This window comes from Monodon monoceros, unplaced genomic scaffold, assembly GCF_005190385.1.
Source record: "Monodon monoceros isolate NGI ecotype Baffin Bay Population unplaced genomic scaffold, NGI_Narwhal_1 Super_Scaffold_4, whole genome shotgun sequence".
NCBI classification, from domain to species: Eukaryota; Metazoa; Chordata; class Mammalia; order Artiodactyla; family Monodontidae; genus Monodon; species Monodon monoceros.
The window spans coordinates 20,642,101-20,655,160 of NW_021703781.1; the positions used below are offsets into that span (position 1 = coordinate 20,642,101).

The following is a 13,060-nucleotide window of genomic DNA, read 5'->3' on the forward strand; positions in this document are numbered from 1 at the left end:
GCCTGGAAGTGGCACACCTCCTTTCTGCCCTTTGGAACTCACGGACACACCTGACCGTGAGGGTGGCCAGGAGGTGCAGTCTAGTGTATGGCCACAAAGAGAGGAAAACAGATTCTGGTGTCTGCCCTGCTGACCTAGGTCTTAGCCTCCCTGGTTTTCTTCCTGTGCCTCTGCTTGTCTCTTCTCAGCCCCCTTGCAGGCTCCGGCTCTACCTCTGTCAAAAAATGAAGTCAAAAAAATCATGAGGCAGGCTTGTGCGGAGCAGTAATGGTGACCCGTATAAGAGCAGCATCAGAGCAGAGTGGCAGGGGCAGCCTGACAGGGTCAGAAGACTAGCCACATGCAAGGGATGGAGCAAACAAGTTAATATATTGAGGATAATGTAGCTGTGTTTCTCACTGACAGGAGGGAGGTACCGATATGAAAAGGGGAGAGCTAGAATGAACCTTGTGGTACTGAACTTGTGGTATCAAATTGGAACTATCAGTGTTAACGTGTGGCATGGCTTGCAACATATAGAGATAGAAATAAATATAGATGTAAGGTCTGTCTACCGAGAGGGCCTGGGAGCAGCAACACCTCAGAGTAAGAAGCACACCTAGTACCTAGATCTTTGCTTCTAAATACCGTTCTCTAGTAAAGAGGACACTGGAGAAGTGGCTGATTCCAGGGAAAGTACAAAGTAAGTCTACAACATTTTGTTTTGAAGGAAGTGCTCAAAGAATGATGGGGAGATGTCAAAAGAACACAGAAGCTAGTTTGAAGGAGCTCTCACTGGTCAATATGGACAATTGGAGCATCAAAATAATGATAACAATAGATTATAATCCATTGAATAAACTATGAATCCATGATTCCACAGATATAATTAAACAGAGAGGAGGGAAAGCTTTTACTTACAATAGAAAGCCAGTGAATAAATGTAGAGGAAAAATGAAAATAAAAAATTTCCATTGGGCAAACATTAAAGTTATTCAGCCAAGGGACATCAGTGGGTGCTAAGCATAGTAGATGAAAGTGGGATAGGGATATTTACATAGTCTCCAAATACTGCCACACAAATACTTATTAATTACAAAGAAAAAAAGGAACTTTACAGTGGAGAAACCTAGCAGGCACCGTCTTACTCAAATGATCAAGGTTATCATCTATAATTTGACAAATAAAGATCATGCACCACCCAGTAGAACATGATGATAAGACAACATCACTAATGTTATATCCCAAAGATGTGTATCCCAAATCTAATCATGAGGAAGTGTGGACAAACCCAAGCTAAGGCACATTCTGCAAAATGACTGCCCTGTTTTCTGCAGGAAGGTCAAGGGCATCAAACTCAAGGAAAGCCTTAGGAGCTGCTCCAAGTCAAAGGGGAGAGAGCCATGGCAAGTGGATAGAACTCATGATCCCAAATGAGGTCTCTTTGTTACAGAGAACATCACTGGGGCATATGGCACAAATGGTATGGGGTGTCTGGGGGAAGGGCGCATGGGGATTCTTGCTACTTTTCTGTAAGTTTAAAACTGCTTCAAAATAAAATCATTTTTTTAAAAAGAAGCAGGAATATCTTCTCCTCTCTCTCTTCCCCCATCCACCATCCAGGTACAGAAGACCTGGCAGAGGATCTGAGGTCCCAGACCCAGTGATAGAGCTGCAAGAAGGAAGGAGCTTGGTCCCTCAACCAGAACTGCACAGGAGCCATCCTCCCCCACTTCCTGGTCAGGTGCGTGACTTTGGACTTTACATGAGCAATAAACAAACTTCTATTGTATTAAGCCACTGAGATGGGGGAGAGGGGACCTTTTATGGCGTTATCCTAACTCATCCACTTAACAGCCTGCTGTGCCTCTCTACTTGAGATCCCACGGACACCCAAGGAAACATCTCGTCCCTAAACTTGTCAGCCACTCATCACTATCCTGGCTAGAGACCCAGCACCATTTGACCCTTCTCTCTCTCTGCATTGCCCCACATCCAGTCAGGTCCAGCTCCTGTGTCATGCTTGATCTCTATGCCCACCAGGCCTGCTGTGGCCATCTTCCCCGTCACCAGGGCCATTGTCACTGGTTCCCCAGCCTCCATTCCAATCTCTTCTCCACTTAGCATGGCCAGACACACAAATGTAGTTTCACACTTCCTTGTCCCAGCTCCCACTGCCCTCAATCTGGACACCCTCCCTGTTTCCTGTTTCCATCTGGTAAACACCTACTCTCCCCTCAGTGTTCAGCTGCATGAATCCTTGCCTGACCCTCCCTGCTCTGGGCCCCTGGACGTGGTCTTCCACCTGAACAGGACAGAGACGCCCTGCTCATTCCACTAACGGGGTGACACACCAGTCTCCCCGGAAGAGCCTGAGCTCCTTGGTACCCACACATGCTGGGATAAATCCTCCCCTTCCCACTTGCAGCCAAGTCAGAACTCGGCTCTCCCTCCCCACCTCCATAAATTTACTACAGGATTTCTCTCAAGCTAACTTTGCCCTCTGGCCCCATTCCTAATCCACACAGAAGGGAACAACTGTCTCAGGGGGTGTTCTGTGGTTGCCCAGAGCTGGTGCTCAGCAAACAGATGTTAGAAACAAAGTACTCCCAGCAATTATCTCTGCTTAGATTAGCCCCCTCTCCCCCAGTCATTCCCCAATGGCATTCAACCTGTCAGTGATTTAACCATCATTTCTTGACGGCCTGCACAGGCAGGGCCCTGGGCACACAGTGCATGTTCCTGACTCCCAGGGTTGGTCTCAGTTCCTAGGGCCTGCCTTGGCCTCATTCACCTTTGAACTCCCCAACTCCCATCCATTCCAGGACCTGGCACAGGCCTGGGTCCATCCAGGCAGCCTGTAAACAGTTGCTGCCAGGCCAAGGCCACCGCCGTCTGGGATCTGCAAGCCCCACCCAGTGCTAACTGGCACCACGGCCAGCTGCCAGGACTAGTCTGGCGCAAGAGTGTCCCGTGAGATCAAACCCCCTGAGAAAGCAGGATGGAAAGGTATATTTCTGTGCCTGCTGCTTTCCTATTCCCCATTCAACTCTCAAAACAAAGAAGGAAAAGAAAGAAGCTGATATCTAGAAGTAGGTCCTGTCCCTCGTAGGTCCTGTTTATTCCCAAACCCCAACCAGACACATTCTACCCCTCCCCCCCCACATCCCCACCCCCGACCCCTGAGAGCCACTTTACGGGCCGGAAAATTAAGGCACTGTGTCAGCGCGCCCCTGTAGGTCAGGGCACCCGACACATGAAGAGCCGGGAGTCCTGGCTTTCGGGGACGCCACCGCTGGTCCAGCAGAACAGGAAGATGCTCTTTCCCTTCCGCCTCTGGTCTTCAGAGCAGGGCCTCTCTGCTGAGGTTTTCTGAGGAAGCCCCAGTGCTGTCAGCCCCATTCTGACCGAGAGCAGAGAGGAGCCCAGGCCCCAGGGAAGCCGCCGCTGCAGGTGCCCAGTGACCCTCAGGAGACAGGGAACCGTGGCTGGGCCTGCCTTCCAGTAACATCTGTCTGTCAGGGCCAGGTCTGTCTGTTGTATGGTTGTACTGCGCTCCCCAGAAGGGGAAAGAACAGAGCTGAGCCTAGTGTCGGGGGAAGAGAGAGGTGGCGGCTCGAGAAAGCACCCCAAAACGGGCTGCCAGGTAAGAGATCCGTGGGGGCTAAAGAGAAGTTTGGTCCAGACTCCAGAGCTGAGCAAGGTGGGTGGTGATGGGGATGCAGCCTGGCTGGGGTGTGCCATGTCAGGGTCCTCAGGCCACCAGCCTCAGCGCTCCCCATGGCATCAGATGGTTGCTCTTCTCTCTAGAGGGGTGCCACAGCTTCAGAGCTTGCTCCGCGGGGCCTCTGCCAGGGGTCGCTGCAGCCGCCACACCACCCTCACTGGCTCAGGGGCGCGGTCCAGCTGGCGGAGGCCGCCCAGGTCGCCTGCCTGGCTGTACCGCTGCAGGGCCGGCTGGAGCACCGTGATGGGAATGCTGAAGTTCAGGTGGGGGTAGGTGGCCCCCGTGTTATTGTCCCGGGTGTTGCTGGCAATGATGCCTGTTCAGGAGCCAGAGAGGAAAAGAGGGTGTGAGCCAGGGGACAGGGGAGGGAGGCTCACCTCCAGCCTGGAGGCCCTAGACCTGCCTGAAGCCCCCTCGTAGTGACAGGCACCAGGCTTCATTCATGGACACGGGCTCCTCACGCCTCAGTCCTCCTTCCTGGCTTTATTTTCTCCCCAACACTATCAGTATCTAATACCCCATGTTTCACTTGTTTTGTTATCCCTCTCTCCAACTTCTGTTATCTTTCAGCTCCATGAGGCCAGAACTGCTGTGCTCTGTCCATGCAGTCTCCCCAGTACCTGGAACAGTGCCTGGCAAAGGACGACCTCAACAAATACTAGCTGAGTGACTGAATAAATGAATCAGACCCACACAGAACTTTTGTTTGGCCTGCTCAGTGCATGTGTATGAATTTGTTGAAGACAATTTTAGACTTAACAGAAGTCTTGCCAAAATAGTACAGAATTCCTGTATACCCTTCACCCAGCTTTTCCTTATGTCACCATACAGCATTCATCAAAACCAAGAAATTAACCTTGGTGAAATGCTATTAACTAAAGTACAGAACTCACTTGGATGTACCAGTATTTGCACTAATGCTCTTTTTCTGATCCAGGATCCCACATGGCATTTAGTCGTCATGTCTCCTAGGTCTCCTCCCATCTGGGTCACTTCCACGGTCTCTCCTTATCTTTCATGGCCTTGACACTTTGAAGAGTACAGGTCAGTTATTCTGTAGAATGTCCCTCAATTTGGGTTTACCTGATGTTTTCTCATGATAAGATTGAGGTTAAACATCACTGAGAAGAAAACCATAGAAGCAATGCGTCCCTTTCAGTGCATGCTATCAGGAAATGTGTGCTGACTATAAGCACTGCTTGCGATGTTAACCTTCATTACTTGGGTGGTATCTGCCAGGTTTCTCCGCTGTAGACTATTACCCTCTTGGTAAGTACAAAATATTTTAGGATTATGCAGTTATCTTGTTTCTACTTAAACTTTTGCCTACTGATTTTGGCATCCATCAATGGATCCTGTCGGCAGCAGTTCCTACCGGGGTGTCCTAATAGTGATTTTCTATTTCCCTCATTTCTTCTACATTCATTAATGGGAATTCTTCTGAAAACCAAAACTGCTACCATTTGTTTTGCTGCTCAAGCTGTTCCAGCGGGAGCTCCTTCACGTCAGCTCCTGGTTCTTTCAACACCTGACGTGCCCAGCATTTTGCTGCTGCTGTTATTGCTACCCCTCCCTCCTTTCCAGCACCACAAGGCAGCCCTAGAGAATGACTCTTAGAAACCAAGATCTGAACTCTCGCTGTGTTCATTACAAATGGATGTCACTGCTTCTAGCCCCTCTCAGCAGACTGAGCTAGGAGTCACGTATATCTACACACACACACACTAAGTCATGCATACACACATCTATATTTATTTCTGTGTCCACTTATCGGTATATATCTTTTAAAAGGTCAACCAGTATATGGGAGAAAAATGGAATGCAGACTAGGACAAATGTACCTAACTCTATTTCAAATGAATCACATAACTATACTGAAGGGGAAGGGGAAGGAGCTAATCTAAGAAACTTCGGAAAAGAGCGTTTTGACTGGACACTTTAAGGCTAAAGATAAAAAGAACTGTACGTGTTCAAACACTGTTCTCTAGCTGGTAAATTCGTTTCTCACGGGGGTGTGGTTAGGAATTCTGAAAAAAAAAAAGGTTCACAGCTTCTTGTGAAAAATTGGAAAGTCAGCCAGCGTTAGGCCCACATATCTTTGTAATGAGGCAACAGTGTACTAGAGCTGAGTGGTGTTCACCCCAGTTCCCCCTTGCCCTCCACTCACTGCTGTCTTCACTCACTCACTCACTCACTCATTCATTCACTTTAACAGCCCAGCCTCTGTAGGCTTTCGAGTTTGTGACCCTTGGACTAATCCAACTCCTGAGTCTCACAGATCAAATGACATTAAGTGACTTACCCAAGGTTGTGCAGTGGCTCAGTGGCAGAGAAGCGACCAGAACTCAGATCTCTTCCCAAGCTCAGCTTCTGTCCCTCTCCACCCTCAGAAGCACAAGAGCCTGAAAACCTTGGCTAACTACCTCTGCGCATAAGGCCCACCATCTTTCCAGACAGAGGGTGGCTCCCAGGGCTGGAAACCAAGCACTCGCAGGATGGGACTGAGGCTCTGGCAAGGGGAAGGCTGGGAGAGGACCAAGGAGCTGGTTACCCAGGAGGTCCCCGGAGCAGGTGGAGAAGAGAGGTCCCCCACTGGAGCCACCATGCACAGCACACGTGGTCTGAAGCATCACTGGTGTGTCATCCACCTGCACCACAGCTGACAGGATGCCTGAGGTCACCGAGGGCCCGCAGGCCTGGCCAAAGACACCGAAGCCCACCACACTGACAGCCTCGCCTGCCAGGGAGGGAAGAAGGGTTAAGCTGGGGAGCCTCCTCTGTCTGGCAGGACTCACACATTCCCCAACCCCCTCCCTGGCCACTCCAAATTTCCAAACCCTCTCTGCCCTTTGAGTTTCTGCTCAGATACTCTTGCCTCCATGAGAACTTTCCCCAGGCCCCCCACAGGAACAGGCCGGGACCTCCACTGAGCTCCCAGCACTGTATCTGCTCAACCACTTCTCTTCAGCATCAGGCTGTTCTCCAGCCCTCATTCCCCTGCTGGACTGGGTAGTCACTTTTTAGGATTCCCAGCACCTAGCCAGGGGCTCAGTAAATGTTTGTGAAATTAACACTCACCTCCTGAGACTAAGAAGTCTCTTGGTAAAACTAAAATGGTGATGATGACTACAAAGCGGGCACCACTTTCCTTCACCAAGTGCTTTACAGACAATATCTCACCCATTCCTCACAAGGCCCAAGAGTAGGGAGCATTATCCCCATTTTACAGATGTGGAAACTGAGGCAGAGTTCACTAAGTTGCCTAAGGACACGGGGCTAATAAATGGCAGAAGATGCCAAAGCAGAGAGCTTGTATTCCTTGTTATTACGTTATAGCATACGACATCCACAAAGCAAGACCTCTGGTACTTCTGTGGCAGCATCACAAAGCCTTTTACTCAAATCATGCCATTGGAGCCTCAAAAGTACACATCTCCCAGACCAGCCTGCAGTGTTATAAGGATACCCCAAGGCTCAACACACTACACTGCTGTGGGGCCTCAGGAAAAAGGCATGCCTTACCCTTCGCTGGGAATTCCACATGCCCCCCAGGACGTTAGGCATGCTGGGCGTGAGCAGGGAGGCCTCCAAGAGCAACTCCGGCCAAAGCACTGTAACCAGGATGTAACAAGGTGCCAGCCTGACTCATTACTCCAGCAGGGGTGGGGAAGGGAGCTGACCTGTGGGACTGGCCCCTGATCTGCAGGGTTAGAGCGCCCAACACCCCAGACCAGAGAACCCCTCTGTCCTTTACCTTCATGGAAATGCTCAGCGGGCACAGGTACAGGGACACCATCTAGATCCTCCTCCAGGCTCACCACTGCTATATCATAGGGAGATGTCTCCTGGGTGGCAAATACCACATGTCCCCAGATTACGGTGCTCCTGGGAACAAGGAAAACAAAATGACAGGCTAGCTTTCCGAACGCTCAGCACGGGGAGGAAGCAAAATAATGAGAGTAACAGTAAAAGTCATGAACTTGGGACTCAAAAGATTTGGTGTCAGCCCTGAAACATACCAGCATGCAACTCTGGGCACATCCACAGTGGAACTTCCAAACATGCTCTACCAACTGCAGGGTACTGCTGTGTAAAGCTTCCAGTGCCTCACCATCATCACAAACACCTGACACCTAGGGGGCACTGTGGGCCAGGCCTGGTGTTAATGTTCTATGGACATCATTTCATTTAGTCCTCACAGCTGCCCTATGAACTAGGCACTGGTATTATCTCCATTTTGGATGGTGCATTTGAGGCCCAGAGAGGTTGAGTAATTTCTCAAGGTCACATAGCTAGTGGCAGGAGCCAGGGCAAACATTCTCAGCATTTTCCTTTACTGCCTCATTTGATACCAACAATCCTGTCAGGCGGGGGGGCAGACATGATACGATTTCATCCCTCTGGGTCCCTGTTTACATAAATGCCAGCACTTCTATAACTCTTACTACGTGGCAGGCTGTTCCAAGACTTTACATGTCATGGGAAAGCAGCTTAGACAGATTCAGCAAATTGCCCAAGATTACACAGGGGCTTCCTACTACACACTCTGCAGGGGTAGCTTCCAGCAGACCTGTTGCGTTCCCTAGAACCAAGAGTATGGGGGGGTAGGTGGAGGGGTGAGGAACTGGGGACCACACACAGAGGAAAATTCTCATCATCAGTCTTCCCTATAAAGTCATGGCTGTCCAGGTGGCTGCCAGAGGGGACTCTATGGCAAAGCCGGGCTGGGTTAACCTCAGGAGTTCAATAGAGGCATTTGGAAAGGTCTGGGCTGAAAGGCTGAGCCAGGGACAGAACAACAGGCATTAACACCAAGGAGCATTAACACCAAGGCGCAAACACCAAGTGTTTGCTTTGGCCTAAGTCAAGCACCTGGGACTACAGAAGAAACAGAACATGTATTAGAAAACCAAGCCAGGAAGCCAAGGCTGCTGTCTCCACTGTCACAGCAAGTCAAAGTAAAGGAGGGTAAGAGTGCTCACCCTGCAGAGAGGGAACAAATGACTGTCTGAAGTCCCAACCTGGCTGCCGAGAGCACTCAATGATTGTTCAAAATATATTTGCCTGGCTCCCACTCCCACATTCTAATTAGGTGGAACCGCGTATCTGTTCATTTTGATCCAGAAGAGAAGTTCTGGTTAAGATCTAAGAGATAAATCAAGTAAGAGTAACAGGCTCCTCTCCTAACCCAGGAGGGTAGCATCCTGGGCCCCTGGGGCTTCACTACGGCATTCAGGGGAAAGAGGGCAGGGTTAGGAAGACTCTGTTCAAGGGCCTCTGGTGTGTGGGTGCAAGGATGAGACAGAGAAGTTGCCCAGAAGGAATTCAGATTGGGAGGGGGAGCTCAAAGATGCCTAGCCAGGGATGCTGGACCACCCCACAGTTGCTTGTCATCTTGCCCAAGCCCCATTCACCCCTTGCCAGGAGGTCCAGAACCCCCTACTCTGGGGTTCTGGGTGCCAAGGATGAGGGGAGGGTCCCAGGTCTCTAACCACACTGCACCACCAAGCATTGAGCCTGAGACCAGAAGGCCTCCATAATCCTCAGGATTATGACCTGAGATCCAGATATGACAGCTGGTGAGGGAGCGGAGTGGGGGCAACCTTGTGGGCCTTACTTGGGGGTGGTGGAGCGCACCAGGACCTTGGCCGCCTCCCGAGGGGCCACATGCCGGCAGGTCACCACGAGGCGCGGTGCCACGGCCACTCCGGAGCCCCAAACGGAACCGCACTCCACCAGCACGGCCGCAGCTGCCCAGGGGGGTCCGGGGTCTCGGAGGGGCAGGCCCCACGGGGAGCCCATCTCATGCGGTAGGAAGGCGGCCAGAGCGGCGGCGCCGGGGTGCAGGCGGCAGAGGGCCGCTCGGGCGGCGCGGAGGAGAGGGGCGGCGGCGCAGAGCAGCGTGAGGCCCACCCACTCGCGGGCCTTCCAGCAGAGGGGCGCCGCCACCAGCGCCACCAGCGCCCCCGCAGGTCGCGCCTCGAACACGCCGCCACCCTCGGTGCCTGGCAGGCAGCGCGCGTCGGTGAGCAGCAGAGGGCCGGCCGAGTTGCTGAGGACGCCGCAGCTGAGCGTGTTGAGAAAGATGTCGGGGCAGAAGGCCCCGAACGGGGAGCCGCAGGCCACCAGCGGCTCACCCTTGGGCACAGCCCCGAGAGGCGCCACGGCCAATACCGGCCCGCGCTCCTCCGCCTCCGCCTCCTTCTCCGGGTCCGGCCGCACGCGTAGCAGAGCGAACCAGCCCAGCGCTCTCAGCTGGTCTTCCTCCTCCTCCTCCGACACCTCGTCGTCCGGTGCGGCGCTCGCGAAGCTCCACTGCTTGGCCGCCTCGCCGCCGAAGAGGCGCGCGAAGTGGCCCCGGAAGGCCGGGCAGCTCAACAGCAGCAGCAGCTCGGCGGAGCGGGGGGGGCTGCAGCGGCCGCCCGCGGAACCGGGCGGGCGGGCCGGGCTCCAGGCCCGCGCACTGGGGCGTGCACAGCCCCGGGCGGCCCCGCTCCGCGCGGCCTGCCGGACTCGCGGCCGTTGGGCCCCACTGCACGTGCAGGCGCAGGTCGTCGCCGCAACTGTCGCCGGGCAGGAAGGCGGCGCCGGCCGCGGTCAGCGCCCCGCTGCCGGCCCTCAGGAAAGGGGTGAAGATGCCCCCGTGGCACAGCACCAGGCCCAGGCGGCGGCTCAGGATCACCCCGCTGCAGCTCCACGAGCCCGCCTCGGGCTGCCCAGCCCTGGTGGCGCTCACCACGCAGCCCGCCTGCTCGGCCGCCCTCATGGCTGGCCCCCACTGCCGCCCCATGGCCTCGGGGACGGCACACCAGTGGCCTCCCGGGGAACAAGCAAGCGAGCAAGGACCGCGGCCGGCACCAGCTGACCCCACGTAGCGCCACCCAAAGCTGGCAGCGAGAAGCGCAGGCACTATCCCAGGTCTTCCTCTTCCGGCCGGATTGGCTAAGCCCCAACTGGCCCGGCCCGATTGGCTGGGCTAGGGCCCGAGCCCTGATTGGCTGCCGAGGCTGACCCCGCCTTTCCGCGCCCTAGATGGTTCAGGTCACCTGTGCGACGTTGAGGGCGAAGCGGGACCGGAGGAAGAGACCCGGGAGAGTGACAGGAATGTGGCTTTACTGGGAGATAGGGGCGTGCTGGTCCCTCGGAGCCTAGTCTCGTCTCTGTTCGCTGAGCTTCAGGAAAGGGAACAGAAATGCGCCCTGAGGTGGCTAGACTTGCCCAGGCCTTGACAGGACCTGTCAGTATCTGCCCAGGTGTAGGAGACATCCGACCTCTGATCCCTGGGATAAGACGGGCAAAGAAGGTGTTCAGGGGATTTCCCTGGTGTTGCAGAGGTTAAGAATCTGCCTGCCAATGCAGGGGACACGGGTTCGAGCCCTGGTCTGGGAAGATCCCACATGCCGCGGAGCAACTAAGCCTGTGTGCCATAACTACTGAGCCTGCGCTCTGGAGCCTGCGGGCCACAACTACTTAGCCCACGTGCCACAACTACTGAGCCCGCTCGCCTAGAGCCCGTGCTCCGCAACAAGAGAAGCCACCGCAATGAGAAGCCCGCGCACCGCAACGAAGGGTAGCCCCTGCTTGCAGCAACTAAAGAAAGCCCGCGTGCAGCAACAAAGACCCAACACAGCCAATAATTAATTAATTAATAATTTTTAAAAAGCTGTTCAGTATTTTGTAAGTAAACCGTACAGTAATCCACTAGGGGGGATAATGGAGCTCGTAAGATTACACCTCTGGTCTTCTGATGCCAAAGCCACACCCTACATATCTCATGGAAACTGGATTTGCTCCAAAAATTGCCTTTTAAAACTATGATAAACAGTAGCTGAAGTCAAAGTTTTAAATTACACAACCCTATAGTTTGCATTATGCACATTTCATATAATGATTTATAACCATCAGCCAGGATTTATCTAGATCAGGGGTCACTTTTTCTGTAAAAGGCCAGAGTGTAAATAAATAGCTGAGGTTTTGTGGGCCATACCTTCTTTGTCCTAAATACTCAGCTCTGCTGTTGTAGCATGCAAAAGCTAAAGAAATGGGGTGGCTGTGTTCCAATAAAATTTTACTTATGGGCCCTGAAATTTGAATTTTATATAATTGTGCCATGTCACAAAATTTCATTCTTTTTTAATTTTTCTCACAGGCCATACAGAAACAGGCAGCAGGCCAGATCTGGACCACGAGCTGTAGTTTGCCATCCCTGCTCTACCCTGACATAAAACATCCTTAATTTTCCAATGAAGTCACCCTGAGGACAGAGGAACATGAACAAGTATGTTTTGGGGGGCTGCAGGATATCCCTGAAGCAGTCACCACAAGCTAGACATTTTATAAAGGTCTATCACAATGTCAACTAAAGTAATTTTAATAAGATTATTTTAATACGTATTTATGTCAGCATTAATGAAAATATTCAATTACTACTTAAATTACATAGCCTTTCTGCCTCAAAATTTTGAATAAACTAACACTGCTTGGTGTATCCCAAGCACAACACAGGGTAATGCTCAATGCTCCCAGCGACACAAACCTGTTTGAGAAAGGAGAATGATGATCCATTATAGCATGAGGCAGGACTGAAATCAGCAGTCTTCCTATAGCTGGTACTGTCTTCTTTTGGTTCTGACATAGAAGATGGCTTGATCGCAGTAAAACCTATTAACTATCCAACTTCCTAGCAATTGCTTCTCTCTCTCTGGAGTCCAGTGATTCTCCCTTAATGACGCCCAAGCCTCCAGCATGAACTGTTTGCATGTTTTTCTGTTTACGGCACATCACAGTGGAGTCCCAAGTCACAGTCAACAGCCAAGGTGAGACCCCCTAGTGCTGGGCTCATTGACTCAGCCTTTAATTTTCATGTACTGCTCTGACTCAAATGACACAAACCCATATAAGCGTAAAACCCATGGCATCATTCCACTGTATTAGTTTCAATCTCGATGCCTCCAGTAATTTAATAGTCAAAAAGAACCTGGTGCATTTTGCTTCCCATTCTGTTTTATTCCAGTACTTTAGTTTTAGAACCTCATTTGGGTTTTTTAAAAGCAAAGCTTCCTACAAGCCTAGTAAATGCACAAGCACAGGTTTCATTACTTCTATTTTGTCAAATGTAGCATTCAACCGGATTCTCTCCAATTTTGTATCAAATGATGAAACACAGCTAAACTGGACCCAGTCCTTGCTAGCATGTTAACAGATTTTGTTCAAGTCTGCCATGTCCTTCCTGTTGCATAAATGACCACCAGTCCTGGGACCACTGCATGTTCCAAGGCTCTCAAACGGTACTAAATTTATTACTTCCAGTGGAATGTGTAAATTGGCCCGGCCTTTCCACCCATACCCCACGCC

The 13,060-nt window shown here is 51.9% G+C and overlaps 1 protein-coding gene across 1 annotated transcript; it reads right to left on the reverse strand.

Moving 5' to 3' along the window:
- Positions 1 to 3,757: 3,757 nt before the first annotated feature.
- On the reverse strand, positions 3,758 to 10,625 carry TYSND1 (trypsin domain containing 1). Its single transcript, XM_029200963.1, is given in 5 exon segments — positions 3,758 to 4,022; positions 6,258 to 6,443; positions 7,461 to 7,591; positions 9,324 to 10,114; positions 10,116 to 10,625. Coding segments are annotated over 5 exon segments (1,707 nt in total). The 5' UTR covers positions 10,497 to 10,625; the 3' UTR covers positions 3,758 to 3,804.
- Between the last annotated feature and the right edge of the window lie 2,435 nt (positions 10,626 to 13,060).